The sequence below is a fragment of the Stegastes partitus genome, unplaced genomic scaffold (genome assembly GCF_000690725.1).
Source record: "Stegastes partitus isolate 25-593 unplaced genomic scaffold, Stegastes_partitus-1.0.2 Scaffold583, whole genome shotgun sequence".
Lineage (NCBI taxonomy): Eukaryota > Metazoa > Chordata > Actinopteri > Pomacentridae > Stegastes > Stegastes partitus.
This window is the reverse complement of record NW_007578314.1, coordinates 270,177-286,411: the sequence shown is the minus strand read 5'-3', so window position 1 is coordinate 286,411 and position 16,235 is coordinate 270,177. Positions and strand designations below refer to the sequence as shown.

General features: G+C 43.4%; 1 protein-coding gene across 1 annotated transcript in view; it reads left to right on the top strand.

Annotated features, from left to right (window-relative positions):
* Positions 1 to 16,235, top strand: part of tmtc1 (transmembrane O-mannosyltransferase targeting cadherins 1) — a 172,917-nt gene that overhangs the window by 95,186 nt on the left and 61,496 nt on the right. The window contains exon 7 of the mRNA XM_008288946.1: positions 4,433 to 4,622. Coding sequence (XP_008287168.1) covers positions 4,433 to 4,622 — 190 coding nt within the window. The remainder of the gene's footprint in view (positions 1 to 4,432; positions 4,623 to 16,235) is intronic.

Genomic DNA, 16,235 nt, shown 5'->3' with positions numbered 1-16,235 from the left:
GAGACAGAGAGAGATAGAGACGTAGACTGGGCTTCCTGTTTATCTGCCAGAGAAGAGATAAAGCAAATAAAAGTAACTAAAAGAAAATCTATTGTGCTTTTCTACAAGTTTGTTTTCAGTGATGAAGTTAATAAAACAAAACAGACTTTATGTCATAAAAACTGCAGCTATTTGTTTCTTTTTTTTCTGTTTTTTGGACATTTTCGTACAGTCAAGCTACACAGGAAATGTGGGAAGAGACAATGGGGGAAGAGATGCAATAAACATCTGTGGTCTGAGTCAAAGTAGAGATGTTGCTGTTGAGTCATGGTTCATGGTCCAAGGTGATGCCAGCATCACGTGATTAGAGATAAAGATTTTAGTTTGATTTACGGTCTCAGTTTTCCCAAGGATTTATTCTGGGGCCTATAATATTCACCCTCGTCTACATGGGTGAGCCAAACCATTACGACCAGTCACAGATGAAGCAAAGCCCAGTAATTGTCTTCCAACAATGACATATGTGACCGTCTGGACAGACAGAAGTGAACAGTTGGTTCACATAGTCAGCGTGTTGATATGCTGATCGTTATCACCAGACTGCTGGCCAAGTGTTTCCCTAAAACAGCATGGCTTAAGAAGCTCAGGTGTAAAAGGAAATGTGGGGATGAAGCTGACTCAGGGTGAGGACAGGGGACACCCTGGACAGGTAACCAGTCCATCACAGGGCCACATTTAGGATAGCAGATAAAATTAAGAAAATACAATACAGAACTTTAATAGATTTCTGGATTCTTACTCCAAGTCATTTTTTTTGTAATTTTGTGCTGTGAGGTGTCTCATTGTATAGCTGTGTCTCTGTGAGGACGTACAGAGCAGCTGAGAACGCTGCTTCACACCTGAAGCCTGAAGCCTCTTCTCTATACATGAGACTCAGGAGAGCAGAACGTCCACACACCACCGGACTCATTTTCTGCTCCACAATTCCTCAGTTCTAACTTTTGTTTCTGGTCCTGTCTGTGAGCCTCTGTGCACGCATGCAGACGCACATTTGCGTGTGTGGTTGTGTGTCATAATTTGTGGTTAGAGGACCTTGCAAAGTGTGGAAAAAGAGAATTGAATTTATGGCCCAGACCCATTAGATGACGGCAGGTGGAGAGCGTTCTGCTGCATGCTAAACGGCCTGTCAGCACCACAGTGGAGGACTGCCTCGTGTGTGTGTGTCTGTGTGTCTGTGTGTGTGTGTGTGTGTGTGTGTGTAGGCTTGTGTCAACCTCTGCAAGTCCTCTGCAAGTCCTCTGCAAGTCTTTGTATGCCTATTGACCCAAGCCTGTATTTATGTCAGACTTTGTCTCCCGTGTCTCTTTCCAGCCGTCAATCTCTTTAATAGCCAATCTGAACAGAAGTCGGGGGAACAAAGAGAGACGGCACAGAGATGGGAATGAGGGAGGAACATTGCTATCTTCTTTTCGTCTTCCTGACGTGTTTTCATTATTACGTTCAGCTGGGATTCGGCCTGTGCCCCCACCTGCCCATCAGCAGGTGGCTTCACAGCCACAGTGAGCGTCAGACTGCTCTGTTACGTTGTCCTGGAGGGAATCAATGCCTCAGCATCAGCGCGCCTCCACAACTGGACTATTCAGAATTCAGTCCAGCTTGGCCTCTTGCCAGAATCGATGACTTTAGCGCAGCATCTTTTGTATTGTAGCCTTGTTTTGCTGGAAACAGTGCAGAGAATTGACTTTGGCTGGTGCTCAGATTTGCTAGAAGTCAGATGTGGAAAAGGAATAATAACAGTAGATAAAAGAATGGCTACCTGTGATTAAAACAATGTGGTCACGCCTGTCTAACAACGACAAAGGTTGTATTAAAATTATCAAATGTATGTGAACACTGTGGACATTTTTGCTGTGGGTATCATCTTTTAGGAAATGGCTATCAGTCTGTGACATGAGATCCTAATGCTGCAGTATGCAGTAATATTTAATAAAAATAGTGCCTCCTACTTTTCCAGTTTGTGTTTTCCCTTTCCTGTTTGAACATGACATGGTTTCTCCAGTTTGGTTGGACATCCAGCACCTTTGAGGTGACCTGGCAGTTCTGATACCAGCCAGTCCAACTTTACTGATGGACCTTTTGAATGGTTTATATGTAAATGTAAGCTAATCACTGCAGTTAGGTCAAACACTGGCTGAAAAACCTGAAACAAGAAGAGAGACAGAGGTTGTGGCACATTAACGCACTTGATTTTGGAATGAGGTGTTGAACAGCAGAACATGCTTTGGCACCAAATGTCTGGACTTTCCCAGGGGTGAAGGTTCTTCTTGTGCCATCTGATTGTGTTTCCACACCAAAGCCCAACCCCAAGAAGATTAAGCAGGTTAGTCTGCTGATGTATCAGACACTTGATGGTGTCAAATTCCCTCTGAATGTCATAATATGCAAAATAAAATAGACAACAAAGCCTGGACCTTGTCGCCGGTCTCTGTCAGTAAGTCTGTTGCGCTGCTGCATACTGATGATTGTCAGCCACAGACTACAAGCAAAACAACTTGCTTGCAATTGTGTGTTTTTGATAAGATGACAGTGTAACAGTGTTGAGGATAATGCTTTTGCACACACAAATCTCCTGTGTTCACTGATGCAAGCCCTGGAGTGCTCCTGAACCTTAAGAAAGTATGAGCAGGGACTCGTTGGAGGAAAAACTATTTTCCTGAACCTTAATTTAAAACCTGCTTCCTCTGGTGAAAACTCAGGTAGAAGAACTGAATTCTTTACAAGGTACCTGCTTCCTTTGAAGTTGTGGGAAAAGTGTGCAGTGTATGCAAGCCAGTTTGACATTCGGTGATGGAAACATCCAGGAAATATGTCAAAACATCAACTAGAGGCAGGAAGAATGCAAGCATTGCACATCTTGTGTAACAGAACAATCTGAGCTTGAAGGTGGACGTTTCCATTCTCTGACTCCTGGTCATTGACCTTTGACCCTTTTCAGTCAATTCTTTTGATTTGTTGTTCACAAACTTGGTCAAATTCATCGACCGTGCGCCAGTGCACAGCTGAAGGATCAAAGAGAATCCTGACATCTGACACTAAAGGCCGTTCTTTCACCAAGACAAGCTGGCATCAACTCTTCAGAAAACAATCAATTTCATCCCCTTTGCTCCCTGCATAGGCCAATCCCTGCTTCTTTCCTGAGGCTACTTCTTTTGTCTGTATCATGGTGTGTGTCAACTGATGCATATAAAATGACTCATATTTCACAATGCCAGCAAAATATGTTGCACTTAAAACTATTGAAATAAAAATCTGCAAGGATAATGAAAATGATAAAAGTGCACATAACTGAAGAGAGAAGACTCCAGTCTGGTGCAGCTAAAGCTAAGTGCTTTCGTTATCATCCAGAGCAATAGAGACCACGGCCGTTCTGACTTTAAATGTGGCTACAGTTGGGGAAAGTCTCCTCTGTTTAAGTGTGTCAGAGCTCTATGGTGGAAGAGAAGCGAGCTCAACAATATCACAAGACTGCTCCAGCCCGCGCAGTTCAACATGTTTTTTTTCTTCACTGAAGTCTAGAAGGAAATGAGTCTGTTGGAATGATGACAGATGCATTCTTACAGTTCTTTTGAGGACCATTTCTAATTCCAGGATGTGTTTGCATTACTATAAGTATATTTAAAATTGCAGTTTGTATGTCAAAAGTTGTCTACCCTCGACTGCCACAACAATAAAAACCGTTACTGGTTCCTTCCATGGGCGGCAAACCGCTAAATGCTCCATTACCTTTTTATTGTTTGTGGGAAGTAGAAGCATGTTGGGCACTTTTATAATTTTTCCTTGGACTGAATGCCATTAGTACAAAGTCAAAAGAAAAAAAATCCATTTAGCCCATTCTTTTTGCCCTCTTTTCTTTCCTCCTTTTTTCTTCCATTGCTGGCGAATATGATTGTGTCTGTTGGCCCAGTGACTCTCCATCTGACCCCTGTCTGTTTTGATAGAATCTGATAGCTGCCACATCAAGGACAGATCAGTACACCAGAGAGCCATGTAGGTCTTGAACCCGTGGAGAAAAAAATAGAAAAAGGGAGAAGACAAAGACCAAAGCAAATACAGCAAAAGTGGCAGCCACAGCAGCGAGTCTCGTTCATTTAGGATTCAGTCAGTGTGATTTGCATAGGCTGATCTGATTGGGCTCTATATGTCAGGTCTGAAAATTACTCCCAATCAGCTTTAACCTTGGACAAGCTGCTATTGACTTTATCCCCAGGTAAACTGCCAGACACTTTAGCATTAAGACAAACAGGTTCATTATCATGATTGTTTGGCATTCTGATGAGGTTTGACAGCTGATAGTGTTACTGTATGATTTACATTTTCTCTCTTTCCCTTTTTCTTTCTCTTCCCTGTTCCACCTCTGCTACCTTTGTCTTTGTTCCTCCTGTTCTCTCCACAGGGTCTTAACCTACTCATACCTGCTGTCCTTTAATGCCTGGCTGCTGCTGGCGCCCGTCGTGCTGTGTTATGACTGGCAGGTTGGCAGCATCCCTCTGGTGGAAGCACTCGGTGATGTGCGTAACGTGTCCACCATTCTGCTGGCCATGGTGATGGTGGCTCTGTGCCTGCACTGCATCTTCTCACTGCAGGTAAGCACAAGAATGCCACCTGAAGTGCCTTACACCATATTTCCAATGAACTGTGCTGATTCCTGAAGCTTCAAAGCTTGTCTGTCCTCATCTGTGCAGTTTGAATAAGCCTTAGATCTCCCAGTTCCTGCTGGTAGCAGTACAGAGACAACAGGGTTGAAAGGAAACCTCTGTGATCACATCAAAACTTTTCAAATGAACCATTTTCTTTTAGATCCTAAGCAGTGCAACCACATACATTACAAAAACTGTTTTGTACATATTACGGAATGGGTCTGAGGGAAAATACCTGGGACTGATGTTTTCAGTCTCATTATTCCCATGATGCCAGAGTAGGAGATCCCCCACATGTACTCACATAGATATTTGTGGCCCTCAAAGTATGACGTACAGAGTATGTCATTTGTGGCTTTCTCTAATGAAAAAATAAGAATAAGAGACTTCATTTGATGATATTGTAAAGCGAAGGGATCATGGAAGCTGTTGTCTTCACCACTATCTATCTACCTGATGATGTCTCAGGTGCTATCATTGTTTGAAAAGCTGAAAATAGTTTAGTACAAGAGTCGACAGAATAAATAATACTGACCCAATGATAGTCCTACAGTTTCATGGATGAGTTAAGACCAGGTAACAGCAAGAAACAGAAAAATCTGGTGGTAGAAGCTTGGTGACTTTTGGAGTCTTTATAGGACCAATTAACACAGTGCTGTAACTGACAAGCTAATTGCCACCAAGTCATGCAGGGTAGTGCTCGTCAGTCAAAACAGTTCTCAAAGCTTCCGTCTGTTTTTTCTGTACTGGTGTTTTGTTCTCTGGATTGCACATCATTACTTTCAAAAAAATGTTTATTAAAGCTTTGAGGACAAAGCTATCCAATCTAATGAGCCTGCAAATTGTCCGTTAGCAACCGTTAGCTCAGCTGCTCATGGGACAGTAGGTGTCTCACTGTGGACTCATTTATCGCATATCTACCGAGCAGCATTCATCCTGGCCATGATGCTGTGTGATGGCATAAGCCTTAATGGTGTGTTAATTTTTTAAGATTTATTTTTTTTGTCTTTACTAATTAAGGACAGCTAAAGAGAGACGGGACATAGAGGGAGAGAAGGGGGATAGCAGGAAACCAGGGGCCGAGGCTGGATGTGAACCTGGGCTACTGCAGTCAGGCCTCAGCTGGGTGCATGGTGCACATTCTACCAGATGAGCAGCCAGGGCGCCCCAAGGTTCATTTGTGACAATATCCTAATTACTACCTGTAGATTAATCATAGGATTCAGAATAATTCATCCCATGTCAGTGAACTTTAACAGTACTTTTGGAGTGTTCCACTAAAGAGCTCAGTGTGAACCTAAGGACCCATTAATCTGTATGCGTTCAGATCTCAGTGGGGCTCTTAATTAGTGTTTCAATAAAGGCAAGTGTGCTGAAAAGGTCAGCTTGGTTATGCCTCTATTCACTGATGAGCCAAAACCTTGTTACAAAGCCTACGTAACGTGCTTGTTATTGACTCCAGTCCACCAAGGTGTGGACTCCGGAGGTGCCTTGTGGTATCCAGCACTGAGATGTTAGCAGCCGATCCCTTAAGTCCTGCAAGTTGTGAGTTTGAGGCACAGAGGATCAGACTTACTGCAGCACACAAATTAACACCCTGTTGCTTGCTCGTGGTTCACTGTCAGCAGACACTCACCCCTGGCGACCACGAACACTTCACAAATCCTGCAATTTCATCAACACTCTGAGCCATTCGTACAGAGCAGCTTGGCCCAAAGTTGCTCAGTCTTTCCTCCTTTTGTTCAGGACGTCCACATTTCTCCTGCTTCACACACACTGATCACAAGAACTGATGGTTTACTTTCATAAATCTCTGAACTCGACATGTGCTCCAGCATCATGATCTTTTAAGTGAGTGTTCTGAATCTGTATACAGCAGCTCTCTTTGTGTCTCAGGATTGCATGCAGATGTTTGACTTCAACAGTTTAAACTACTGCACATGTCTGTTAACCCAAGTCTTTCTGTTGTGTCTTCAGTGCCAGGATGTTAGCTCATCAGTGTATGATGAAAATGATGAACACGTAGAATCAATTAGAAAGCTTTACCATGTTGTAGCTGTATTATTGTGGCCATTTCTAATTAAAACAAATAGTTAACACATTCAGTAGTTCTTAATGTGTACTTTAGGGTGCTTCTGGTTACTGAAAAATGAAATATTGTGCTGGGCTGTGCAAGTGCTGGGGGGTGCAGTGGTTGGTGCTGCCACCTCAAAGCAGGAAGGTCCTGGGTTTGAACCTGCTGCCCAGCTGGGCTCTTTCTGTGTGGAGTTTGCATGTTCTCCCTGTTGCCTGCACGGCTTTTCTCTGACTGCTCCGGCTTCCTCCCACAGTCTGAAAACATGCTGAGGTTAACGGGTGGGTCTAAATTAGCCGGATGCGTGAGCGGGCTTGGTTGTCTGTCTCTTTGTGTCGACCCTGTGATGGACTGCTGGCCTGTCAGAGTGAAAAGGCTCCAGCCCCCCCGTGACCATCTACGTAGTGAAGCAGATATAGCTGGTGCATGGATGTGCAAATGCTTCATTCACACACACATTCTATTGTATTTATTTTAATCTAGATGCAAGAGTGTTAGGGAAAAAACACAAACATACAGAAATCTTATTCTACATTTTCAAGTCTCATCTCATACACCACCTGTTACTATGAAGACAGCCTGTTCTGGTGAGAAACGGGTTTTCGGGCACATATAAGCTCACATTTCCTCAGTGTGTTTTGTCTGTGGGGAAGAGGTTTTTGCTCACTCAATCTTTTTGCAATACCTCGTGTTCTCCCATGCACTTTACACTCCTGTTTGGTTTTCCCCACAGTGCCTTTCTGCTTATTTCTGTCTACATTTCAGACGTGTTTTGGTTCAAGGAGTCTTTTTTGAACTGTGCTGCAGTTTTGGGGAGAAAACATTCCCTTAAACAGAATATTTTATGGCAGAAAATAGCATTTAGTCACCCTAAATGCTTCCAGGTGTTGCTGCTGCTTTCCTCTCAGGCTGTTTATTCTGCAGATCGGTATTCAAATACGGTAACTTTTCTCTGGTATAAAAAAGTCACGACTTTGTCATGGTTGTGAGCCTTGTACTCTGAGAAGTCAAAATATTCAAAAATGATTTTCTTTTCATCCATCACCGCTTCAGTGGAGCAGGAGTGAGCTATGTGCTTCTGAATGCACAAGTAGAATTGTGTTATTTGCCCAGGACATTTTGTACATGGAGACTGTTAAATTTCACTTCCTTGGAGAGGCAAGGAGAGAAGCCTTCTTAAATATTACATGCAAAGTAGAGCTGAGACACAACATTATTTAAAGCCTAAATGTATGCCCAATATGCTCATTTATAAAGTAGAGCAACTTAACATGACTAAATGGAGTTTAGCCTTGAATATTATTTGGTGTCTAGGTAACATGGTAATTTAGCATGTCAACTCTGTCTTCTGGAACTTACATTGACATACAACTAAATTGCAGCCCTGCAGCTGACTGACACCTGTCCAGGGTGACTGACTCCCATCTCCAGCTAGAGCAGCCTCTGTGGTCCAGGATGGATAGGATGGTGTCTGGTGTGACAGCAGTGCACTTGTACGCCCACCGTCCGCCCCCACCACCTCCTGTTGACTCTGGTGCAGTTTATAAGCGTGGCACTGTAATAAAACACTGTGTCTCTGCTGTATAATTGTCATTTCTCTGAAACAGGGTTGGTAATTTTTGTCGTATGTGTTGAATTTCCTTGACTTTGATCGGGTGAATTCATAATAACTCAAACATGCCACCCATGCAACTGAATCAGATCGTTCCACTCAAATTGATTTTACTTCAAAAGATTTGCTGATTTTTTTTGATGCTGTGATGTGCAGCTCAATATTATTACACAAATTACTCTTGTTCCCATTGCAAATGGATTCCAGTGGGGAGAAGGAAGTGAACATATTTTCCCAGCCGCAGTATTGAAGCATAGTTTTGATTTTCATCCAGTATTTGCTCTCTACTACTTTGAATAGGAAAATGCTTATATTTTCTTAATCCGTTGCATTTATTGAACAGTGTAGGTTCAGCAGCTCACTAGTTCTCTTTCAAATAAAGGTTTTATAAAACATGTAATCAGTTTATACATTTTGATATATTATAGTAGATTACACTACCCATCCATAAAGGTCCATGCATAAACACATTAGGAGAGTGGGATGCTGTTATTGTCAGTTGTTTTGTATATGTTTGTGGTCGTTTTGTGGGTTCCTATAGTTGTTGTGTCTCTGATTGTGGTCATTTTGTCTGTTTGTGCTCTTTTTTCAGTCTCTTTTTGACCATGTGATCATTCGCTTTGTGGTGTCTTGTATGTCTTTATGATCCTTTTGCATCTCATCGTGGTCATTTTGTGTCTGTAGTATAATTATGTTGTGCAGCAGTACATCAGGTCAAGCGTTTTATGTTGTAAAGACCTGTAGAGCTAGCTATGTGTCAGACAGTCAGCATGTTGGAAGCTGACCTTTAATTATAGTGTCTAATTAAGGTCAATAAGTCTCCCTTTTAAGGAAGAGCTGCATGTGTGCAGTTTCAAGTGTAATAAATGTGTTGTGTTGCAGGTTTGAATCAGATTTAATTGGTAATCTAGCACCTACATTAGATTCATTCAGGACCGAGTAGACTGTAATGAAACCAGACTAAAGAGATGAAGTAATTTCAGGCTGTGTTTGTGCAATTTCTCGGCCCTGTTGTGTTTTATATTCACGTATGTGAGTGTGACGGGCTTTCTGTGCTGACGGCTTCCCAACACTGCTCTGTTTATCATTCAGAGAAGAACCCTGAGCACATTAGGGTTGTTTTGTCTCAGATTCTTGTGGAATCCAGTCAATTCAGACGCTATCAGGCCATTATCAGCGCATATCATTGCCATGCATATGGGGCAGTTAAGACCTCTTCCACCTTGGATTAGTGGGCTCATTATCATCCATTCTGAAAATAACAGAAAATAACCTTGATAACAACAACCTCTTGCAGTTGTGCACTGGACAAAATACAGGGTGTATTTGAACCCAAACCATGAGCCTTTTCTCAACCTAACTATGTAGTTTTGATGCATGAACTTAACAAAACACAGAGGGATAAACAATGAGTGGAAGTGGAAATCAAAATGAGACTTGAGTCATTAAGTAAAACTACTCTGTGGAAGTCAAATTTAAAACTCCTGGGGGAAACCAGACTTCTACGCTGTGGCTCTCCTACCATTAAATGGGGTAATACTGGCCCACTGAGCCTACAAGAAGGTGGAAGGGGTCCTGCCTGCATATATGCATGGGAAAAATGTGCACTGATCAAGGCTATTGAACTATATGGCAACATCTACATCGGACACAAGATCACAGCATGAAGGACTCTATCCGTCCATGCGTCCAGCTGTACCCGGGCCACAGTTGGTCAGACCCATCAGCGTCCTGTGAGGAACGGCTGGCAGGATTGAGAATCTTCTAGGTGAGTTGGCCCGTGATGGATAGGAATATGATTCATGCAATCACCTACAAAGTGTGTTTTTAAAGTGTCTGCCCTTTTCTTGACAATTTCAAGGAACATTTTCTCAGATGGTTCTGTGTGACAAACCATCTGGCCCGTCAGGTTAGCGGTTGTGCAGAGCCTGGAGAGAAATGCTGCCAACATCCAGTGCATGGATGAGTCTCTCTGGAAAGATATTCTGTAGTTTATGACCAGGAGCTGCAGGATGGGAGAAGAGTGTATGATGGCTTGTGTTTAAATGTTAATTGTACCTGTGAGGGCTGTCAGCACTGCAGATATTGTTATTGTTGCATATGTGTGTGTGAGCGAAAGAGGAAGACAGAAAGAAATGGAAGTGAATGGACTGAGCAGAGTTTTCAAGGTCAGAAATGTGCTTCTCAAGTTAAAACTCACTTTATCACACACACTCTGCTGCACTCGAATAACGCACAGCTGTCAGTATGAATATGTTTTCCTCACACTAGTGACCTTTTCTCACTGCAGTCCTATTCTGTATAAAATGCACAGTGCTGACCCCACTGCGACCTCCGGAAGTAATTGGCATTCTGCCATGCCCCTTCCTGGCCTCCTCTTCACCCCAGGATGTGATTGACGTGACGCTAATGACCTCCCAGCGACTCCAAAGCCTCAGTGGATTCAGTCCTAACTTCTCTTCTGTGTTAAAGCAGGGGTAGGGTTGCACTTTAAATGGAGTGCATTATGAGCCCATTTTGGCCCATAACAACCGCTGGGAAACACTGTTAGAATGGACTCTGCAGAGAGACACCCTGTAGGGGCTCACACACATTTGCAAGCTGAGCTACTGCATGTTGTATCCATTCAATCCTTAACCACAATGTGGAAGTCAATGCCAGATTCGTCCAGTCTACTTTTTCCTCGTGAGCTTCCAAATCTTATTGTGTGTGTGTGTGTGTGTGTGTGTGTGTGTGTGTGTGTGTGTGTGTGTGTGTGTGTGTGTCAATCTCATCTGTGCCTATTTATGTCAGTGTCCATTTCTGTGCAGCCGATGTCAGTGTGTTTGTGCCTGTGTGGTGTGGATATGTCAGTTCCAGTTGGTCAGTTTTTGCAAATGTGTGTGTGTGTGTGTGTGTGTGTGTGTGTGTGGGGTGCCAGACCATCTGGAGTTCTGGCTAGCCTTTCCAGTGTGGTCAGCAGGTCTTCATTCATTCAGTTTCTGTCTTCTTTTCCTGGATGGTCCAGCTGGGGCCACTTGCAGAAGTCTGAAGATGACTCTCAGGGAAAATTAAAATGAGCTCCTTGGAAGGCCTCAGGCGGACATTCTGTTGGCTGAGGGGGTGAAAAATACCGTCTGCAATTAACATCTCTGCTTGGGTTTTTCTTCTGGGTAGAAACTGGGTAGAATCTTTCAGTATGTAAATAGCCAGCTGGGACACAGCTGGCTATTTCGTCACCAACTTTTGGACTTCTGTGATTATTGTAGGGTTGGGTGACCTTCATGGACCATGACACATTGCACATACGTCAACTGTAGGTTTTTTCTGTCCCATTCAAACCAGCTTTTTCCTTAAACATCTCTGGCTGTACTGGACCATTGTAGGCAATGTTCAAAGCAGAGGATTTATATCTATGAAATGCATGTCTCACAATGCACTGTGAAATGTTAAAGAACAAGAAGACTGCGAAAGAAAAGTAAAAAGAAATGTGCTATATATAGACGATAAAAGCAAAATATGCAGTTATTAAATAGATGGTACTTTTCTCTCCATAAGTGCAGATCATTTACAAAAGAAAGGGCCTAAATCAAAGGCTCAAAGACTTTTCAGTAGCAAATTTACTCAGCGTGCAGATGAGGCAGTTATATTGGTATAAAAAATGAGAACATCGGAGTTACTGCCTTAACTCTCTTAGGATCTGAACTTTGAGTCCCAGCAGGATCAGAGTTCACACTCCTAATGGCTTGGGGTAAGAAGTCTTTGTACTGAGTCTGTGTGTGCTGGTTTTTGAGGCAGTGTACAAGTTTTCCAGACTGTAGCTGCTGAAATATTTCACTGCAGAGGTGATGAGAATCCCCCCACAGCATCCAGTGTACAGATGGAGCAGAGTGAGCAGTGCAGAGCCAACAGCGTTCTCATCTGATAGGTTGATTGATGCAGTTGCTCTGGATTAGAATGTGTTCAGGAACATGCTGATTTTTCTTAATTGCCTGAGGTGGACAAAAAACTTCCTCCAGCCTCTAGTGAGAACTAGACTCTTGTGAGTGTCATTGAATATGTCTGTGAAGACTCTCAGTCATCCAGGTCCTGGTTGTTCTTGTAGATTAATCGTAGCAACTGGACCTGCTTGAGTTCCTTGAAGACGTTCCACCTTCATCCAAGAGGCTTCATCAGATCTGACTGACTAGTTGGGAGTTCCACATACTGATATCCTTAAGGAGCCATTAACACCTGAGTTTGGGTTTCAATGGGGGTTTGTTGCTCCTCCCCCTCGTTATGTGAGTCGTTAGTGCTCCCCCTGCCCCAGTGGGGTTCGTTAGGATCGTTGTGGCTAGGTGTGGATGTGGTTTCATCTTCCTGGGGAGAGATCTTAGGACTGAATTGTAAACAGGTGAGAGATGATGCCTCAGACCTCCACCTCAGTTGAGGGATGGTCTTTCCAGTTTGACATGGATGTCACTGAATATTTAACTAAATTTGACATACATGTGTCCCTTCAGTATTCCCAGACTGATTCCATGATGGTGGGATCAGGGCTCTGTGGGGGCAGTTGCAAGAATCCTTGTTGTTCTTGTAGTTGAAGATAGGTCTCCCTGACAATAGCTGTGTCTTGTTATATGAAGTGTCTAAAACCTTTGCACAGTGGTAGAGCAATATCACAACATAAACGTGATAGGATTTCAATTTCTACGCACCATGTAATTTTCATTTATAGAGATTAGAATTCATAACAGAGCAGCTTCCTTGATGAATTCTGTTTACAATGGTGTGGCCTTATGAGAACAGAGGAGTATTCAGCTGAAGTAGGGGCTCATTCTTATAAGAGATTTTATCCTGTTGAAATGGGGTGCAGCCCTGGCTTGGGAAGAAAATTCCTGGAGTTTACGCTTTCTAAAGTCCAAATTATTAATTTATTCGTATGAAAAGGAATTAACAATGTATCACACTGCATGGCAGTAACATTATGATACAAGCTCTGCACCATCATTACCTTCCTCTCTGTCATACATGCTCTTCCTTCCCGGCTGGTTGTTTGCATGGTTATCTGTTGGAAGACACAAAAAGGGGACAGATCCGGGTCGCTGCTTTGGCTCACCTGGTTGAGTTGGCGACCCACGTACAGAGGCTGTAGTCCCTGATACAGTGGTCATGGGTTTGAATCCCACTCATGGCCCTTTACTGCAAGTCCTTTCCCCATTCTTTCCTCCCCCACTTTCCTGTCTTTTTCAACTGTCCTATCTAATAAAGGCAAAAAGGCCAATAAAACAACTTTAAAAAAAGGGACACGTCCAAGCACATTTCATTTTGATAAACTCAGCTGTCTTCAAAACATCCAATTTAAAATAACTAGTCCTTTTATTTTTTGTCTCCCATTGGCTAATGTCAGACAACTTGGAAAGAAGGCATTGACATGATTGTTCAAGCTTAATGCAGTGGAGGTAGAGCTGTATCAGCCAAGAGCCCAAATCAGATTGGACGGTTAAATGGACCACCATTCACTTAATGACACAGTGCAGTGCAGGAGAACTGATGAGATGAAAGAGGCAGGGATCAAAGAATCAAAAGCCTGGAGAAAATTATGAGAAATTGGCAAGATTTGAATACATAAAGAGCATAGAAACAAAAAGGAAACAGAAAAAAACAACCCTTAACTCCACATGAACCAGTGTGGTGGTGTCGGTTTTTTTTTTTTTTTTGGAAGCGGTGCTTTAGAAAGATAGGGCCAGAAGACAGTTTCTTGAGTTACAAGCAACATCAATTCAAATCAGATCAAATCAAATCAGGTTTATTGTCATTTTGCTGTACATACACAGCAGTACAGGCAGGATGAGAGAGTGTTTCTTTAGGATCCAATAACTGAAAGCAATTAAATAAAGAAGTGTTTGCATATCTGGATCAGCAGTTCAGCATTCTGACAGCTGGTGGAATGAAGCTGTTGATCATTCTGGAGGTTCTTCCTTTAATGCTCCAGAAACGCAGTTCAAACAGTTTATGGAGAGGGTGTGAGGAGTCCCTGACAATGTTCAGTGTCCTGCAGCGGCTCTGGAGAAGTTCTTGGACAGAGGTGAGGGAAACTCCGATGCCCCTCTCAGCTCCTCTAGCTATCCTCTGCAGGGCTTTTCTGTCTGACAGACTGCAGCTGGAGGACCATGTGGAGATGCAGGATGTCAGAACGCTCTCCACCACACCTCTGTAGAAAGTCCTGAGGACGCTGGCAGGGAGAGAGGCTGGTTTCAGCTTCCTCAGGAAATACAGTCTCTGCTGGGACCGTCTGATGATCGCTGTGGTGTTCTTATTCCAGCTCAGGTCCTGGAGATCTGCACTCTGAGGAACTTGATGTTCTCCAATCTCTCCACTGTGTAGCCACTGATGCTGAGGGGAGCATGCTCAGGACGTGACCTCTGAAGTCGATGATCATCTCTTTCGTTTTGTCCACGTTGAGCAGCAGGTTGTTGTTGCTGCACCAGCCCTCTGGTGTTTCACTTCATCTTTGTACATCGGTTCTTTGTTCCCACGACTGTGGTGTCATCAGCAACGTGATGGTCTGGATCCCCTCATGTGTGGCTGCACAGTCCTGTGTTAGCAGTGTGAACAACAGTGGACTGAATACACAGCCTTGAGGAGATCCAGTGCTCAGCGTGATGGAGTTGGAGATGTTCTGTTCGACTCGGACAGACTGGGGTCTTTCAGTCAGAAAGTCCAGGACCCAGAGACATGTGGTGGTATCCAGGCCAGTAGGAGGAGTTTCTCTATAGTCTCTGGGGGGTGATGGTATTAAACGCTGAGCGGAACTCAGTGTACAGGATTCTAGTGTAGGTGTCTTTATTGTCCAGGTGGGTGATGACTGAGTGCAAGGTGGTGGATATTCATCCTCTGTGGAGCAGTTGGGACGGTAAGCGAACTGAAGGTGGTCCAGTGATGCAGGAAGGCTGGCTGTGATGTGGGTCTGACGAGCCGTTCACAACACTTCATCATGATCGGTGTCAGAGCAACGGGGTGATAGTTATTCAGACAGGCTACAGCTGATCTCTTTGCCACTGGAGCTATGGTGGATGTTTTGAAGCATCTGGGACAATGGCCTGACTGAGGGAGATGTTGAAAATGTCAGTCAGCACATCTGCCAGCTCGTCAGCGCAGACTCTGAGCACACATCCCAGGATGTTGTCCGGTCCTGTCGCTTTTTGTGGGTTAACCTTGGCTAGGGTCCTCCATGTGTCTGCTGCGTTGATGGTGAAAGCTGGCCTGACAGATGAAGGAGAAGGACCAGCTCTCTTTTAATAATTAGCATTCATTTGCTGGGGATGTGACAGGACTTTAACTGACTGACCTGTGAACCAAGCGTCATGGTCGTCTACAGGAAAATTATTTTCAGTTTTGGGATTGGAATTGAGTCACAACCCCAAGTGAAGGAGTTCAAGTGTCTTGTTGTTGTGTTCATCACACAGCGTAACGGAACACAAGGCTGACTAATTGGTGTCACATTAATTGTGTTGCAGACTCTGTATCAGTCTTTATTAATGAAGAGGCTGCCTTTAAAGGCAAAGCTCTGAATATTCCAGTTGATTCCCTAACTTTCATCTACAGCTATGAGCTGTGAGAACTGGGCTAGAGAATAAGATCACAGATGCAAATGAGTTTCCTTTGAGGGGTAATTGGATTCACCCTTAAAGGCTGTCGCTAAGTCCTTGGTCATTTTTGGCCTTGACCTTATTATGTGATTTGCTCTGAGTTTACTTGTGTTGTAAATCGGTGCTTTATGAAAAACATTAAATTTATTTTCATTGAATTAAAGCTAGCATGAGGAGCTCAGAACTCGAGCTGTACTGATGATCATTCATAGCAAATATAGTCAGCTGACATGGTGTGAGCATATGATAAGGACAGATGCCCT